This window comes from Phaenicophaeus curvirostris, chromosome 2 (genome assembly GCF_032191515.1).
Source record: "Phaenicophaeus curvirostris isolate KB17595 chromosome 2, BPBGC_Pcur_1.0, whole genome shotgun sequence".
Lineage (NCBI taxonomy): Eukaryota > Metazoa > Chordata > Aves > Cuculiformes > Cuculidae > Phaenicophaeus > Phaenicophaeus curvirostris.
The window spans coordinates 93,669,538-93,688,784 of NC_091393.1; the positions used below are offsets into that span (position 1 = coordinate 93,669,538).

The 19,247-nt window shown below is 40.6% G+C and overlaps 1 protein-coding gene across 7 annotated transcripts in view; it reads right to left on the minus strand.

Annotated features, from left to right (window-relative positions):
- MAP4K3 (mitogen-activated protein kinase kinase kinase kinase 3) overlaps nt 1-19,247 on the minus strand; it is an 80,755-nt gene that overhangs the window by 38,237 nt on the left and 23,271 nt on the right. For 5 of the 7 annotated variants that reach the window (XR_011337063.1, XM_069852914.1, XM_069852917.1 and 2 more), the window contains exons 9-15: nt 18,586-18,717; nt 18,231-18,293; nt 18,066-18,147; nt 17,856-17,966; nt 13,842-13,917; nt 12,767-12,825; nt 10,480-10,542 (exon numbers count right to left, since the gene is read on the minus strand). Coding sequence is in view for 6 of the 7 variants with exons in the window: in XM_069852914.1 (XP_069709015.1) it covers nt 10,480-10,542; nt 12,767-12,825; nt 13,842-13,917; nt 17,856-17,966; nt 18,066-18,147; nt 18,231-18,293; nt 18,586-18,717 (586 nt within the window). In the remaining variant the exon portion in view is untranslated. The remainder of the gene's footprint in view (nt 1-10,479; nt 10,543-12,766; nt 12,826-13,841; nt 13,918-17,855; nt 17,967-18,065; nt 18,148-18,230; nt 18,294-18,585; nt 18,718-19,247) is intronic. The other 2 variants (XM_069852919.1, XM_069852918.1) reach the window with 1 other exon arrangement.

Here is a 19,247-nt window from a genome sequence, read left to right on the forward strand (position 1 = left end):
TACAAATTTAACGCATTAACAGGAACATAGGGACCACACCAAAGGACCACTAAATCTGCATCTGCCAGGAGGAAACAATAATTACACAGTATTTTTTCCTTCAGGTGGATCACAAAAGTAAAATTCTGAGTATATTCACCAGGAGAAACAAGTCACTGATCACCTAAGCTAGTGATAACGGAGCTACATTGCTCCTTTCCAGGAAACATTTTAAAGGCTTCCCACTATTTGTCGAACAGGCATTTTTCAGCTGTAGCCCATATCAAAGCCATGCCATCCTTCAGAAAGATGCCCACATAGCCAAGCTAGAAAAGCAATAATCTTGGATTAGACTAAGATGACTCGCTGGGCTGATCTCTCAAAAGCGCATTTTTAAAAATCAGAGAATTCTCACATTAGATTTGCCAATGCTCCAAGCTGACAAAGCAAAAGCCACCGCAGCTTTCAGTTGCAGACTGAAGGGCAATCACTTCAATACAAAGCTATATATATATTGTTTGCTGCCAGGAGTTCCAGGTTGTTTACCACACTCTCAATTCTGCTCTGTAATGCTAAGCAGTAATTTCCATGTGGGTGTTCCTACCACAGCTGTCAGTAGCACTTGATTGCTTCAGTGACTTTTGATATTTTGCCAAGACCAGTGAGAAAATTGGGGGGGGGGGGGGGAAGTAAGTAGTAGATTAAGTAGCTGATGCAAGAGAAGGCACTGATCAGATGGTTGAATAAAAATTGCAAAGGCAAGCCCAGTGCCAGCATTTCCTGAACCATGGAGAGACTGACTTTTCAATCCTCATACCAACTTACTACACGTCTTTTTTTCTAGAATTAAACAAAGAAACCCCCGAACACCATCAACTTCTATGGATCTGACTCACAAGGGTCACTTGACTCTCCCTCTAGATATCTGTCTGTGGATCGAGAAAGTTAGGTGACAGGAAAGAAGGGATAGCAAGCAGCCAAGGAAGTGGCTACAGCTGGTGGGAAGGAAGGCTTGCTCATCTCTAGGAACATGTTCTGGGCTCTGCAAGGCAGCAGGTGGAAGGGCTCAGGCCTCAGTCATGGTGCCTTTGATCCCTTCTGCAATCCTTATCTTCCTGCTTCACAGTTTTTCCTTCTCTGCCTCGATCTCATCTCTTTCTGCTCCTTGCTCCAAACAAGCTCAGCACATCTCCTTCCCTCAAGAAAGGCCATCCTAGTGCCTCTGTAATTTCAGTCTTTTCATAACCCCCAATATCTGCCATCTTATCCAGGCAATTCCTGGTCCTTACCACCAGCTGATGTGCTCCAATTCACCACAAAGAAACAGAGATTTAACTGTCTTTACTGGAAGTACTTCTAATACTTCTATGCAATCTCAAAAGCTTCCACCTGTAGGCACAGGTATTTCAAAGATTCAAGCCCTAGAGCAGAAAACAACACTAGAAACGTAAGATGTCACCAGCCTCACAAACGAGATGTAACAGGTTGTGTGAGTCTATATAAGAGGACACTAGATTGTCAGCTGGGAGGCCACTGAGAAAAATAACTTCAGATCAGTATAATGAAATCTGAGATTTTCACCTTGAAGTGACAAGCACTGTGTTTACGTGTTGCAAAATCACATTAAGCAAAAGAAGGAAAGGAAGATCTTATGCTTCGCAGAGCCAAAACATCCACCCATTTCCATTTACATGCTGTGCAGTGTAAGGCTATATATATTGTACAGCAGTGACAGGAAAACAAGTAAGAGAAAATAAGCAAACTCCCATAAAAGATAAGGAGCCTTCGTCTGTCACCAGACTTATAAAGCCTTACTGGAATTTTCTTTATGAAAAAATGACATCCGCCAGAATTACTTATGTTAAAATGCTTTAAAAAGACCAAAGCTTTGTTTTGATTCAGTTTGCTATTGTGCTACTCCTTGAATTTATTTAACTATGATTCTAATTAGATATGTATATTTTTTGGCTTAATAAGATTGTTGGCATTCTTCTAAGCCCTTTAAATACAGCTGGTCTTCACTCCAAATGTGGGGTGAAATAATCCATTGCTAAGGAAATTCCTTCTTTTGCACTCTTGACACATACTGAGAGCTAGAAGTGTTTAAAAATAGCAATACAACTTTTTCTTCTACCCTCTGCTTCAACTGTATCCAGAAGTTATAATTTTATAAAACTTCTAGCTACATATTTAATACAAAAACCTTGTAAATACTGCATGTCTCCTGAAAACCATTCATTGATCCGTTACACTACATCAGAATAATCAGTATAACTGGATTTTTTTAAAGCCAAACTTAAAAGATGTTTTTCCACAAAACAAAAACCTTATCAGTTATGGATTCCCACTGGGAAGAACAGATTAATGTTAATTACTAAATGATTCAATAATAATTAATAATTTAATAATAATTAATAAGAGCTGTTACTTCTCCTACATCACTGAGTAATCTGACAACTTTATGAATCTACATTAATACTGTCATTTAGTGCACATGCAATGCTCATTAATTATATTTCTATCAGACAATATTCATATATAATAAATCTGAGTGATTAGATAGATATTTTCCAAGCGAATCTCCAGATCTACAGCCAGCAGGAATAAGAAGAGCTCACCAACCTTGGTGTTAAAACAAAGACGCAACCCCAGATTACTCTACATGCAGCTTCAGGTTACAAATGACTCAGTCCTGAACCTACACAACTGTGTACAAGACAGAGCGCTATCTGTACAGACAGATCATTTGGCAATGATCGCCTTGGGTGCAAGGAATAATTACAGAATCAGAGACTGGGTTGGAAGGAAACCAAAGGTCCTATTATCTAGTCATCTACATCAGCCAGTTCCAATCCCTTGCCACGGGCAGGGACACCTTCCACAAGACTAGATTGCTCAACGCCTCATCCAACCTGGCCTTGAATCTCTCCAGGGACAGGGCATCCACAACGTCTCTGGGCAACCCATGCCAGTGTCTTACCACCCTCAGAAGAAAAAAGGTCATCCTAATATCCACCCTCTTTCAGCTTAAAGCCATTACCGCTCACCCTCTGACTGTCGGATTTTGTTTGTCTCAAACTTTGTGTTTGGTGGTACACAAAGATAAAATAAGCCCCTCAACTGCTAAGGCAGGACCTTCTACTTGGCCTTGTTGAACTTCATGAGGTTCACACAGGCCCACCTTTCAAGCCTGTCAAGGTCCCTCTGGATGGCATCTCTTCCTTCCAGTGTGTATCACACAGCTTGGTGTTGTCAGCAAACCTGCTGAGGGTACCCTCAATCCCACTGTCCATGACTGCAACCAAGATGTTAAACAACACTGGTTCCATTATCAATCCCTGGGGAATGCCACTCGTCATCAGTCTCCAGTTGGACAATGAGCCATTTACCATGCCTCTTTGAGTGCGACCATCCAACCAACTCCTTATCCACCAAGTTGTCCATCCATCAAATCCGTATCTCTCCAATATATTGACCAGAATGCCATCAAGGACAGTGTCAAATGCTTTGCACAGGTCCAGGTAGATGATGTTGGTTTCTCTTCTCTTATTCACCAGTGCAGCAGCCCCATTGTTGAAGGCCACCAAGTTCATCAAGCATAATTTTCCAGGAGGATCTGTTTCATGATATCACAAGGCACAGAGATAAGACTGAACAACCTGTAGTTCCCTGGGTCTTCCTCTTATCATTTTTTAAAAATGAGGGTTATGTTTCCCCTTTTCCAGTCAGTGGGAACTTCACCAGACTGCCATAACTTCTCAAATATGCTGGATAGTAGCTAAGTAACTTCATCCACCAGTTCCCTCAGAATCTGCAGATGCATTCATCAGGTCCCATGGACTTGTGCACATTCATGTTCTTTAGATGGTCTCACACCTCGTCCTCTCCTACAATGGGCGGTTCTTCAATCTCCCAGTCCCTGCCTTTGCCTCCTGTGACTTGGGTGGTGTGGCTTGAGCCCTTGCTGGTGAAGACTGAAGCAAAAGTCATTGAGTACCTCAGCCTTCTCCATATCTTGGGTAGCCAGGTCCCCTGTTTCCTTCCAGAGAGGAATCACATTCTCCCTAGTCTTTCTTTTATCACTAAAGTACCTACAGAAGCTCTTCGTGTTGCCCTTGACATCCTTGACCACATTTAATTCTCTCAGGGCTTTAGCTTTCCTAACCTGGTCCCTGGCTGATCAGACAATTTCTCTGTATTCCTCCCAGGCTGCCTGCCCTTCCTTCCACTCTCTCTAGGCTTCCTTTTTAAGTTGATCCAGGAGTCCCTTGTTCATCCACGTGGGTCTCCTGGTGTTCGTGCCTGACTTCCTTTTTGTTGGGATGCATGGCTCCTGAGCTTGGAGGAGGAGATCCTTGAGTATTAACCAGCTTTTGTTGCACCCCTCTCCCCTCCAGGGCTTTATCCCACGGTACCCTACCAAGCAGATCCCTGAGAGGCCAAAGTCTGCTCTCCTGAAGTCCAGGGTAGTGCGCTTGCTGTGTGACCTCCTTGCTGCCCTAAGGATCTTGAACTCCACTATTTCATGGTCACTGCAGCCAAGGCTTCCCTTGAGCTTCACATTTCCCACCAGCCCTTCCTTGTTGGTGAGAACAAGGTCCAATACAGCACTTCTCATCAGATCTTCTATCACTTGGAGAAGGAAGTTATCAATGCATTCCAGGAACCTCCTAGATTGCTTATGCCCTGCTGTGCTGTCCCTCCAACAGACACTGGGGTGGCTAAAGTACCCAGGTTGTAACTATCTGCCCACAGAGGGCCTCATCTGCTCCCTCTTCCTGGTCCCACAGCCTGTAGCAGACCCCCACTATAAAATCACCTGTCCCTGCCTTCCCTTTAACCCTGACCCATAAGCTCTCAGTTGGCCCCATATCCATCCACAGGTGGATCTCCTTGCACTCCAGCCAGTCATTGACATAGAGGACAACACTCCTTCCTCATCTCCCTTGCTTGTGCTTGCTAAAGGATTGTCATAATTACCAGTTCTTAGCAACAGCCTGGGTAATATTAAATGAAGAAGTCCTGTAGAAAGGCAAATCACACCTTCAGATAAATCACACCTTCAGATAAATCACACCTTCAGATAAATCACACCTTCAGATAAATCACACATGCCAAGTAACCAATGACTGAAAACATTAGCGATTTCCTCAAAGCAAAGAAACTTGGTGGTAAGGCCACGCTATAAAACACATTTCCAAGGAATGCCTGAATCTACAATAGCAATTTTTGAAATTTAAGCTGCAGGAGATGTTTATTTTTTACAGATTTTCACGATGAATTAGTTGCTCCTGTTCCTAATTTGTTCTGTAGGGCTGAACTGTACTGGAAGTCTACTTTTAAGTGTTCTGTCCTTCAAAAAACAAAACAATGTATAAAGTGAACATGCAATTCACAGCCACTTCCTACATTTGCTGTTCGTGACACCTAGTGAGAAACAAGATCATTAGACATGACAAAATTAAGACTTTAAATGCCTAAAGTGCTTGGGAAGTAACTCTGAATTTTAAAGAACACCAATCACCTCTGGACTACTAATATATCAAACAAGATGACACACACGCATCTCTATTTCTCAGTAAAATGATTTAGCTACCTACCTACCACACTGCTTCATAAAAAAGGATGTTAGTTTTAAAAAGAGACCAATAACAACACGTGCTATCTTTTCATGTCCTACTCCAGTCCCTGAGAGAGTAAAGGAACTGATCTTCCTGGAGGCTATCGCAAATCACATGAAGCACATAATTGGGAAAAGCCACTGATTCACCAAGGGCCAGTCATGCTTCACAAACCCAGCACCGGCTATGACAAGTAACCAGCTTGGTTGATGTGGGGTGAGCAGTGGACATTGCCTACCTGGGTTTCTCCACGGCTTTTGATACAGTTTCCCACAGTGTCCTCCTAGAGAAACTGATGCTTTACAGTCTAGAAAAGTGGTTGGTGCAGTGAGTGGGTAACTGGCTGATCTGCCACACCCACAGTGTGGTGGTAAATGGCTCCTTTTCCAACCGAGAACCTGTCATAAATAGGGTCCCCCTAGGGATCAATATTGTTCCAACACAGTTCTTAGTAACTTCCTACGTGATCTGGATGATGGGATCAAGCATACTCTGATGAAGATCGCTGATGGTAGCAAACTCTGTGCAGAAGTGGACACTTCAGAAGGGAGAGTCACCCTGCAGGAAGACCTGGATAGGCTCGAGGAGTGGACCAACAAGAACCTTATGAAGTTCATCAAAGAAATATGTAAGGCCTTGCACCCAGGAAAACATAACCGAGGACTGCAGCACTGGAAAGGAACCAGGGGGGATGCTGGTGAGCAACAAGCTCCACAGGGGTGAACAGCACGCTGCTGCTGTGGCAAAGAAAGCCAACAGGATGCTGGGCTGCATCAACCAGGCCACTGCCAGCAGAGACAAAGAAATCATTAGCCCACTCTGCTTGGTACTCATCAGGCCACACCTGGAATACTGTGTTCAGTTTTGGTCCCTCCTATACAAAAGACATGTGGACAAGCTGGAGAGCGTCCAGAAAATGGCCACAAAGCTGATCAAAGGACCAGAAAGCCTGCTGTCTGAGGAAAGGATGACAGAAGTGAGAAAAGAAGGCTGAGGAGAGACCCTACCACCATGTTCCAGTATTTAAAGGGTGGCTACAATGCAGATGGAGACTCCCTTTCTACAAGCAGTCACAGGGAAAAGACAAGAGGTAATGGGTACAAGGTAGTCCTGAGCAGATTCCACTTGGACACGAGGAAAATTTTTCACAGTGAGAACAATCAGCCACCAATAATCTCCCCAGGAAAGCGGTGTATTCCCCAATATGGGCTGGGGTGCTGGGCCATCTTGTCTCGAAGTGCTTTTGCCAAGAAAGCTTGGACCACATGATCCTTGAGGTTCCTTCCAACCTGGGGTTCTATGAATCATTAAGAAATGCATTATTGAATTTCTCTGGACAGCTTAACACATCAGAAATAGCAAGTTGTATGCATATTTTTTAAAACATGCTAAATATAATTCTTCCTTGGAGAGTGAGGTTTTACTGTGCATTGCTGCTACACAACCACTGTTTCCCTCTTCCCTTGTATTTCTGTTTTCTATGCATTTTATCTTCCAGTGTCCACTTGGCACAAACAGCACTATTTCATATCCATAGGAGGGAACATCACTACTCTAACTAGCTCCACTAAGGTCTCAATGCAACCGGCAATTCTACAAAGCATTTTTTAATTGCCTCCAAGCAATAAAGCTGAACATCTCCTTTTCTCAATTACTTAACCCAAATTACTTAACCCAAGAAAAAGGCTTCTGGGCAAAGCTCTTTACTATCTACGCCAATGTCTCCAATTCAACTGTATTCTACCAATAATTATTTGTGGCAGAAAAACTAAAATAACTAACAGAATCACTATGCTGAAACACTGCATTCCTAAAATTAAGTATTACCAAAAACTATTACAAGTTCTTAAACCCAGAATATAGTTATAATTCAAACCAAAACCCAACCATGACCAAATTACTTAAATGTATAAATGCACCTGGCAAATAGAACATGGGAGACTGCACAGTAACTGCAGACTTCATACTAAATTCTTTGCCTAAGAAGCCTAAAGTGAATGCAAAGTTCCTAACAACTGAAAATGACCATAGGCTGGAACTTGAGATATCAAATCCCGATATCTGCTCTGCTTCAAGTCCTCTGTAATCTTCTAAAATGGTAGCAATCAACCCTTTTCACTATGTGTTGAATACTTCAGGCTAAATAAAACCCAATGCAGAAACATTCATTTTTTTTTCCCCCAATACAAAGAAAGAAAAAAGCCACCATCTGCAATGTTACAGTGTGATGCAGGCTAGGACCAGGCGGAATGCATCCAAGACGCTGAGGTACCTGGCCAATATGACTAATATCACTCTCTAACATGTAACAAGAAAGAGTGGACTGCTAGTCAGAGGAATCTCAACAAGCTGGAGGAGTAGGCAACAAAACCCCATGGGGTTTAACATAGCCAGCTGAAAAGTCCCAAGCAAGGACAGATCAACCATATACACAGGAAGAAGCTGTGGACAAACTGGCTGCACATGGTAAGGGCAACTCTGCAGAAGAGGGTTTGGAGGGGCCAGCAGACAGGGAGGGGGCTACACATTAGCAGCACAAGCTTGTGGCATAGCTGGCCAACCACAGTGAAGCCAGAGGCGCTTGGAAGGCCACATGTGCATGTCGTGTCCAGTTCTGGTCTTCCTAGAGTCCAGCATACCTCTGCTGCTCCTGAGGCAAAGAAGACTGCCACAAAAGAGCTGCCAAAACACAGCGCAACAACCAGAATAGCAACATGAGGAACTCAAAATGACAGGAAGGAGCACATGCAAGAAAATCTCAAACAATTGAAGGTACTCGATTAAATTCCTAAGAAACTTGTTGTCTCGTTGCAGCAAAATTAAAAAAATATCTACCCTAAAAAAGAGAAGAGCCTGGTGCAAAATATTCTGCTATTCATTTAGATATGAATCAAAGGGGAACATTCATAAAAGATGAAAGAGAAGTACCACCTTGTCCTTGTCTGCTTGCCATTTGCATGAAGGGATTCTGGGATTTGGACACTGAATTTTCCCTGCAAACAAGACCTGTATGGAATTTCTCCATTCTTCTGACAGATCCAGGTAGCTGTTTCAGGAGCACAGAGGTGGAGGAAGGGGGAAAAGGAGATGATTTTTAAGAGTAACCACATCATAGGTGTCAAACTTGCGAAGCTAATGTGCATGGTGACTGCATAAGCTGGCATATGATCCATCCAGCTGTGCAAAATGCTAGGTGACAGGCAAAAATTCTTTCACTGACTCCCCGGATTTGCTCTCAACCTCGATTGTTTATGACTCATGCTGCCCAAATTATGCCGCAATTTTTCATAAACTTTTTATAGAATCTCCAAGACACAATAGCTCTGCGGAAGAGTTGTTGGTTATGAGGTATTTTATAAAAACAGTAGAACAGCATGGGGAAGAGTCCAACAGTAGCAAGTGATATATTATGCTTGTGGAAAAAGTATAATCTTTTCCTCTCGATGACACTTGAAAAATCTACATAGCACTGAACACATCTGAAGCCAATACTGTCAGAACAGGAGGGGGGAGGGGGGAAGTGGGGAGAGAGAGTCCTGGTCCACAACAGAAGAATGAACTAATTACTAAATATTTCTTATTGGAAAAATCTCACAAATGAGTGAAATAATATTGCTGTTGATTGACTTTAAAAGGCCTCTCACTTTATCATAGTAATCATATCTGAAGAGTACTGAACAGCATGAGACAAAAGAAGGATGGGAAAGGACAGTCCAGTTAGGAGGCACGTTCTCACTCATCTCTTAGACCCCCCAGATACCAGGCTAGCAAGATATGTGACAACACTGAAAATAACTTGAAAATACAGATTTTAAAAAGGGTTAAATTCAAAAGACAAAATCCAAGGAAAATCAAACCAAAAAACCTAAACCATTTTCCCAAAACAAAAGTAAATGCACAGTATGAAGCTGTTCCCACTGCATACAGAAATCTAAGCTACTGATCTCAAAACAATTTGTGAAACATTTTCATAATCAAGCAACAAAGGAAGTTCTTTCCAAGAACGGGGAAGACAGTCTAAGCTCTTAGTAACTATGGTATTGGCAGATTCAAGTCACACCAAGCCAACTAATGCCAAAACAAGAAAATCCAAAACAAAAACCAGCAAGTAAAAACCAAAACAAAACATTCCCAAACAACCATTTTCCATTTCTCCTTCATTGTATTTCGAAACATCTCACAAATCAAAGAAAGTTAGCAAAATAATGCTATTCATCTAGCACAGAATGTTTCCTTATTTTTTCAACAGTATACAAAGATGTCCAAGATTTTTAACTACACAGTGTTTAAAGAGCAGAGAAATAAGAAATCTCACTTATTTCTACACTGAAATGCTAGCAACCAAAGTTTTTTAGCAGTGCAGTAAGAGAAGATCTAGAAAAACATATCAGACTATAAACAGGGACATTGCAGACACTTTGTTATTTGTGTTAAGTGTACAGTCATTCTATAACTAGATTCTCAAGATGGGAATTATGACACATGTTCATATAATTTTCTAGTCTTTCATGGGACTACGTAAAGGAACTACCAGATAAAAACACAAGAGAATGTCTCTTCTACTTTTAATCACCCTCCAAAAAGTTAATGATATACATTGTAAGGCAATTAAATAAATAAAAAAAAAGAGTGCATAATACTGAGCCTCCTCCATAAAATTAATTCAACTATATATGCATACAGATTAAATACTTTCAATACTGCACATACTAAGAACTCCTTCCTACATTACAGAAATACAAACAGACCAATCCTTACATTGAACGGCTTTTACACAGATGAAAATACAACTACAACAACAGGACAAAACATGAGCTTTGAAAAAGGAAAACAAAGACAAAACTAACACTGACAAAGAAAGGCAAAAGATGAAAAATACCAGGTTAGATCTTGCAGTGTAGTATACTTCTTCTGAATTGTCCAAAAAATCGCTACTGTCAGGCTGTTCATTAGACAGAGATGAAGAAACTTAAGTTATTTACATTGTGATGGAAAGCCAGGTATAAATAAAGGGAAATTTTCTTGCTAAAACATAGTTGTTAGTTGAAACTTAAATCATGTTAAGACAGTTCTGGGCACGGGGGTAGTACACCACTAAGGGTATAGTGTTTACCATTACAAAACACTACTGAATCACACCAAATTAATGAATTGTTGTTCACCATCTGAGCCTCTGGTAATGAGTGACAAACTGGCTCAGTAAGAGGCAAGCAGAGTCCAGTTCAGCATCTCAGTGCACCACTACCAATAACATGCTGCAGTGGTCCAGTCCTTTGGCTTGTGCACTCATACCCATAACAAAGCAAGCATAAAGTTTAGGCCTGCTTTAGTTATTCAGAAGCAAAAGGGTCAGAATTGCCTTAATGAACAGGGATCTAAACTGTTATTGCTGGAGGAAGAGACAGGCACCTCTTGCTCCTTCTTCCATTTAAAAGACTTTCTCTCCCAGAGCATGAAGATTGTTTCAAACTTCTCCCCAGCCTGCTTCGTGCTGCAGCTCTTTGCAAGAGCATCCAGTCTTTGAATAGATCTCATTTGCATTTTACACACCAGTTTAAATTGCCCATTGGTCCTACATCCAATGACAAAATGTGGTTTTTCTTTGGTCTCTAGAACCAACACAATTTTTGAAATCATGATTTGTTTTATCTGGAAAGGACAGATCAGGTCTGCATGCTTCATTCCAATATGAGCAGTGGAGCAGTTCATTTTCCTATTCATAAAGATCCAAAAAAGCAGCTATGCATCTTCCTTATAGACAGGGAGATAGGCAAGTTCTTCAGACAGGTTTCTAATATGCAAACTCTGACAGGAACACGCAATACTAAGAGAATTATTGTCAGAATTAATCTGGATCTTTCAAGTCCCTTCTTGGAGCAGCAAGAGCTTTGGAGATTCCAAAGTGTGAATGTCCTGATGGCTAAGTGCAAGGTAGGAAAAGGCTGGATTCCTCCCTTCAGACAACTGCCAAAGAAGTGCTCTCAAAGGTTGTGCTTTAATCCCTGCAGAAAATCTCTCTCCCCAGTTTAGCAACTCAGGTTCCTAACATGCAATGAAAACATCTCTCTGCTGAATGAAGCCGTCCACTAACTGGTTTGTTTGGTGCTACTAACTGTATTTTCTTTATGATCTAGACAATGCTAGTGGCATGTCCACCTTGAACAGGCACCAGAAACTGCAGACTACCAGCTAGCTGCCGAAGAAGAGAAGACTATATAGAAGCTCACACATCCAGAGCCAGCCGACCACTACCAAAGGACAAGGCATCGGGAAGATTTTAGTACAACTGAAGAGCCATACAAGGAAATCTGCATCAGAAATTCCACCCACATGTGGTCTGTAGACTACATAAGGTACATTCCTAGGTACACACCCTTCCCTTCGCAACATTTTCACCTTAATGCCTGCCTTGGAAAAACAAAGAGAACACAGACGTCTGCAGTAAGGAAGCAAAGCAGTGTTTTTACCCAGAAATGTGAAGAAACTGATCAAGTGCACAAATGTGGAAAGCAATAGTCTCCACGGAAGAGAGGAAGCTACTACAATTTGGTGTGTGTGAGACAGCACAAGTGCCTTTTCTCTCACTGCCAGAGTTCTTTTACCTCACAGGAAGAAAACACTGTCAATACACCTTTACAGAATATGTCATCTGCCCCTCAGCATGGTTCAGGTGTGATGCAGGCCAACAGAAAGATTGTTTGCGTGGGAAAATAACAACCCCACAACCCCACAACTTTTAAAAACACATCTTATCTCTGTCCCAGACTCTCAATTTTATTATTTCCATTATCAACCACTGTCAATACACGTGCAAGGGAGAGAAACTTTTGAGTATGCACAGTAATTCCACAATTGAAAAATAACTATAAATAAAGGGAATTATATACTTGGCAATGAGGAATAAAGGATAAAGTGAAACCCACAAGGCAAAGGGCTGTCGCTTAGCACTTATATCATACCTGGCAGAGCCCACAGGTAAGGGGTCACACTGCATGTAGTGTAATAGCACCAAAAATTTAGGACCAGTATGTTATGACTTGTCAGAAAAATCACTACCGAGTTTAGCAGCACTAAGGAAGTATACTACACATCTTGGGTTTCTCCTCCTTCCCAGATATTTGCAGGGAATAATGTGCAGAGAACAGCCCAGGCTGCTCATTACTCACAAATTCATGATGTGGCTCTGTCTCTTTCCTCAAGGGTGGATCAAATTTTACTTGACCAACTAAAGAGGAGAAAAGGAAAACAAGAATTTAAGTTGGACTGTAATTAGACAAAACTTAATTTTGAAGTCTAACAAAAAAAGAAAAATCCAGTTTAATGAGTGTATCATATCCCTACTGATGGAAACTTCCAACACATGCACGTACTGAACTTGTGTCTGCTGGAAATTAATGGGCACAGAAAGTACTCTTATCACAAAGGCAGCACGATCACCATTTGCCCCGCCTACTCATTAGAAGGACAGGAAAACCATTAAGCAAATAAGGCAGGGAAGTGCCCCCCTTTACAGGAGCAATACAGCTGTAATTTATAGAAAAAACACATTATTTTTGTGAATTCACTCTTGGATCTGTTCTAGTAGATTCACTAGCTCTAAAGAGCCTTGTATGAAGTTTACAGAGAGCTAATCACATCGTTTAGAGCAGCCCTTTGGCAGACTTCCCCTCAATACTCCTCGTCTCAATTTTAACTTAAAAAAAGAAAACTAGAGCTTCCAGTATTGCTCTGATTTAATTCAAGGAAAAGAATAACTACAATTCTGGGGATGGAGCCTGCTTTTAACAGCCAGCAATCAACTCCCCACTTTCCTGATTTCTACAGGACTTCTTAAAAGCAAAAACTACAACAAGATACTGAAGACAGACAGAAAAACCTTCCTCTGCCATTCTGTTACCCAGGAAAAAAATCTTGCATCACTCTGAATATTCTTGCTGGAGTGGCACAGGAAGCTATACCAATCAGCTCACAGAAGAGCTCAGGTTGTGCCCTGTTCAATTAAGATGAAGCAATAATGAGATTTGCTGCAGTGCTGACAAAGGGTGTATTCAAATATTTTATACTAATATTTCTTTTGCCAGCTAGAACCTACATCCTTAAGAGAAACAGCATAAGTTTTTATTTTACTATACATTGCAAAGTGTTTCTATATATGTCAGATACTCAGAATACCACTTGAAATAAGTGAATAGCAATTATTATTTTAAGACTATTTCATGTTGTTGTATTACACATGCTTACAGTTTATTTCAGAGCGCGTCTTTTCTTCTCTCACATTTCTACTTGTAGAATGAATTCTATGAGGCACCACAAGAGGCTAGAAAGCAAAAATATAATACTTCAGTATCAAATATACTCACTTGAAAACCCAGTTTGTATGCCTAGTTTTCAGTAGGTTCCTTTAGCATAATAACAAAAAAAATAGAAATCAATCAAGTGGAAGCTAAAAACAAAGATTGCGTGTATGTTTTCATACATGAAAGTTAGAATTATCTGCAGACATATTATCTGTAGTATCTTCAACTTGAAGATAAGGGTTTTTAAAACACCGGATTTGAGCAAATAGACAATGCTGGCCTGCCTTTGTCTTTCCTTGCATAACATTTCCTTTTTGTGTCTTTCAGTTTAAGGGCATTGGAAGTTTCCAAAAGAAGCAGCAAGACTAAACCTGACTTACTGACAGCATTTCCTTTGTTTAGATACTCTAATTACTTGTGCAGCTTCTAACCTAAACAGATTCCTAAAAAGCCATCGGCTACTTTCTTTAAGTAGGTAAGTTAGCCTGAGGTTTTCAGAGCTGAACAGAAGGGAGTATTCCTGGTACTCTTGTGCTATGTGGCAAGAGTGACGTAGTCATTTCTACAAATTCACCTTCATGTTTATGTTCCATTTCTATTTTTCACCTGGATTTCCACTTACTTCTCTACAGGATGAAGTGTTGTGAATGTTACGACTCGGCTTTCTTTTCATTGCCCCGATGGATTTTTTTTTTTCTTTCTACATCCACAGCTGCAGGTCCTCTTAGAAACTACAACTTAAGGTTTCTTAACAAGAGTACAATACCAGCTGACTGCTGTATACAATCAGGCCTAAAAATTATGAATGTAAATCCTAAGGGTATGCTCTCAGCAACAGCAATGAAGTCTTACTTTTCCAGAAAAAAAGTTCATTCTCCACAAAGTTAGCCCATGTAATCTCTACAAAATGTATGTTCGCTATGCTTCTGTGTTGAATGCACGGCAGCAAGATGATTTTTAATTAAAGGAGTCTGACATAGAAGTGTTTGAAATGTGATGTGCTCGTATCATAGAATCACTAGGTTGGAAGAGACCTTTGAGATGATCAAGTCCAACCATACCTGCTCACTGCTAAAACATATCCCTAAGCACTTCATCTACCCATCTTTTAAATACCTCCAGGGATGGTGACTCAAACGCCTCCCTGGGCAGTCTGTGCCAGTGCTTGATAACCCATTCGGTGAAGAAATTTTTCCTAATGTCTAATCTGAACCTCCCCGGTGCAGCTTGAGGCCATTCCCTCTCGTCCTATCACCTGCCGCTTGGGAGAAGAAGCCAGTCACCTCTCTACAATCTCCTTTTAGGTAGTGGTAGACAGTGATAAGGTCGCCCTTCAGCCTCTTCTCTAGGCTAAACAACTTGTTAGCTTTGCTTTTATATATACACATTATCATCCTCAAGGAGGTGGCAATTCCACATCTTAATCTCTACCTTAGCCACACAACTCTGCAGGCTATCCAAGCAGTAACAGAGAGCATCCCCATAAAAGCAGCACAGACCTGGTGAAGAGCTATCATCGCAGCAGGCAGCAGACTTGCTTTCAAAGACAATCAGTCAGAAGAGCTCTCTAGCCTTCAAAACCAACAACCACCAAAAAATGCAAACGCAGGCACCACCTCCCTGACAACAACTAAAACTCCAAACAAACTGGTGAGCAGGTCTGAAGCTCAAGATTCTCACCAGTGTTGTTTGTATCATGTTAAGTTGCTTCTTTCAATTTTGGAGGGATGCTTTCAGGTGACTGCCCCAAGTATAGGAGTGGTCAACCCTCAACTTCAGATTCACATCTCCAGCTGCCTCTGTGAACAGGCAGGTATTGAAGCAAGTTCGGCCATGTACAAAAGAAGCATGTACATTTCTTATTCCCTTTGGCTTATTACAGGAAAGGCCACAAAATCAACAACTGCTTTGCCTGTAGCAACATTCTTCATCTGAAATACAGACCTTGCTCAAGATGTGTCAGATAACAAATTATCAACTCCTTTATTTATAAAGCAGGGTTCTAGACTTGCTTATCACAAAATTAAAATGTTTTCCCAAGTATCACTAACAAGCTCATTTTGCAGGTGGATTAAATGACTTAATGGAGAATTATCTAGCAACATGGTTAGGGGAGAACTCAGAATAGACATTTAAATTGCGTACCCAATGAAGACCATTCAGCACCACAGGAAATGGTGTTTGAAGCTCACTGATCAAGGCCAATGGAGAACTACTATTATGTCTGGCACAGAAGCCCACAAATGCAGCAGGAAACCTTCAGCTACATAAGATAATAAATAAATGAACACCTAAAAAACACCTATCAGAAGACAGGCAAGCAGCCTGCTTGTCCTCCATACTGTCAGCCAATCTAGCTTCTTTACAAATGCTGAAAATAGGCATTTTCTCTGATCATTGCTGTGAGGTTGATTTCTGATTCATTTTCTTCCCAGACAAGGCATAGCTTTTTCCCTTCATACCACACTTCATTACAGGATAACTGATACACTAGAGAACAGAAGGGCCTTCTAAACACTAGGTCAGAAGGGACAGAAAAGACTGAAGACTCTCTTGAAAGCTACAAGTACCCGTCAGTAAAATATGACTCCATATAGGGAGAGAATAGATATTCCACCCGAGAAGCCCAGAATGAAGGTCAAGATTTTTACCAAAAAGATATACCAGTGATACATCGGGGCTTCAGTACAGTTTCCAGGAAATCACGGAAGACTCCACAGGGAAATCTGCTCTGATCCGAGCAGATACTCACCCGAAGCACTGAGAAAACCGCTGCCTTTTTCCTGGCTTCTACAGAAATATTGCTTTAATGGGCCTAAAAGATCTAAAGGTTACCTGATTCTTAGAGACTATGGTGAGACGATCAGAGTTCCTCAGTGCTGTTTCCATCGGGAATCAGACACCTTTCTCTTAACATTGATATGAAAGTCAACCACATCTGGTGTGTTTAACTTCCCTAAATATTTTTTTTAAAGCAGAAACATTTTCCAGGTGTGCTCCACTATTTGCAATGGTGCTTAAAAGTACTCATTCAATTCTTGTGCCTTCCTCTTCTTCCCTCCCCATCAAAAAGCTGAACAGTGCACTCCATAATACAAAAAAAAGATCTATTTCACTTTGGCTTTTCACATTTATTTCAGCTTCTAAGGAAGACTTGGTACTTCTCAACTTGTCTTTACTGCTCTACAGTAAAAGCTCATTTAACTTGTAAAGTCAGAAAATAAGTATCTTAAAAAAAAGCACTGTATTCTTTTAAGCTCATTTTGAAGTCATTTTAGACTAGTTTATCCATTAAAAAAAAGTAAAACACAAATATGCTATTACTGAATCAATGGGATTTCTGTTTCATTCTGATTCATTCTTTCTCCCCCTCAAAAAAGACCATCAGTTAGCAAACTGTAAACATTTGGAAAGTCTTCACTACAGTCAAGTACAAAGACAGGCTGCAGTAACAGAATATCCATTTTACTTATGAAACACTATGTTCTTGTACAGTTATCTTCCTGCACAAGCATGCTATGTTTTTTCCTAGAAAATCAGAAACTTTACCTTTGACAAAACTGTTGTGAAATCAAGCTTCAGAGTACTCTAAGTTAGAAAATAAAATCTACAAGAAACACATTGCACGTCACTTGACAAAAAAACCCAGCAAGATCATTCCACAAAGAAACAGAAAGCAGAGTTCATGACAGAACTCGAGACTAGAGAAGCAGTCTACATTTACTGTTGCAAAAATTGTTGAAAGACAACAATAAGCAATTTTTTTTACATGTCTGTATCTCTCTTTGAGCTTCTCTAAGTGCCTGTATATGTGACAGAGCAGCACAACCAAAAGAAAAAGCAACCTTTGAGACAATTTGCATATCACAAGAAATTCTGTGGCTCAATAAATCGTAATAATTTAGCTTTGTCAGCAAACAAAAACTTAATCTGAACTACAACTGAAACACATTCCTACCTCAGGATCATCGTCATCAAAATCATGGTAAGTGGAATGATCAGGATTATTCATCTTATCCAAAAGTTCAATAGCGAGACTTCGATTCAATGGTTGGGTAACAAAAGGATGCTGCAAGAGAGAAGGGAAAACACATTAAAATGCCAACCACTCATATTAAGCATATTTTAATTTTATAACTGCAAAAAAATCCCATACATAAACTTATACCTGTAGCAACTTTTCAGCTGTAGGTCTTTTTTTAGGATTTTTTGTAAGTGCCATTTTCACAAAATGATGGAAACTACTGGACCTGTACAAGGAAGTGGTAAACATTACAATCAATTGCCCAGTGAAATACATGACCATTAGCTACTGAAGCAGAAAAGTACTTACCATTTCATTTTGTCCTTTAATTTAGGAGGCTGGAAGTTGCTTTTTGTCATTAGAAAAAGTGCTCTGAAAAACACCCAACAGCATTTATGTGGTTTACATGCAATACATACCTGAGATTAACTATTAAATAAATTTTTTTAGTTGGCAGGAAGAAGTCCATTAGTTTAAGAGATGTTACCAGGACAATATTACGCATTTATGCACCAAAAAGAGTTGCTACAATTTCTATACATTCAGAACGTTCACAAACCAATAGCTTCCAGTACCACAAACACCACATGCACACACAGCCAGGACTCCAAATGATTTATTTAGGAAGTTGTATTTACACACCAAGCTTTAACCCCTCACTAACCTCATTGGATGTAGGTCAAACATTGGAGGCTGAAGTTCAGCAAGCTCTATAGCAGTTATTCCAACTGCCCACAGATCACAGAGTTGGTTATAGCCACCCTTCCTTTCTACTGCAGCAACTTCTGGTGCCATCCTAAAGGGCAAAAGAGATTTTTAGATAAACTTCTTGCCACAAATAAAACACACTCCTGCACGCAGCAGCTTACTACTCACACTTACTTACTTCCCTAAAGTTCTCAAACTATAAATGCATGTGCCGAGGGTTTATATGTGGGGGGTGGGGGGAGTGGGTGGTGTGTGTGTGTCTACAGTTATGTAATGTATATGTGAAGTCTTCCTCAGTTGTCTTCTAGTAACTAATACTCAGTTCCCGACATAGCAGTAAGTAATTACCATGTCTGATATCAATTTTTGGCCGGCACATGATGAACTACCACTCAACAACCAAAGACCCTAAGGTACAGTAATTCAACTTCAGTAAAATTCAAGTAACACGCAAAATCACACATTGCCCCAGCAAGTGGTTAACTGACTTTGAAAAATTCCAACAAAAACATTAACAAAACAGCAGATTTTTTGTGTTCTGAAAGAATGAGACCTGAAGACTCATTGTTACCTCTGCACAGAGCGCTCCTTGTTTGTAATGTCTGCCTCACTATAAGG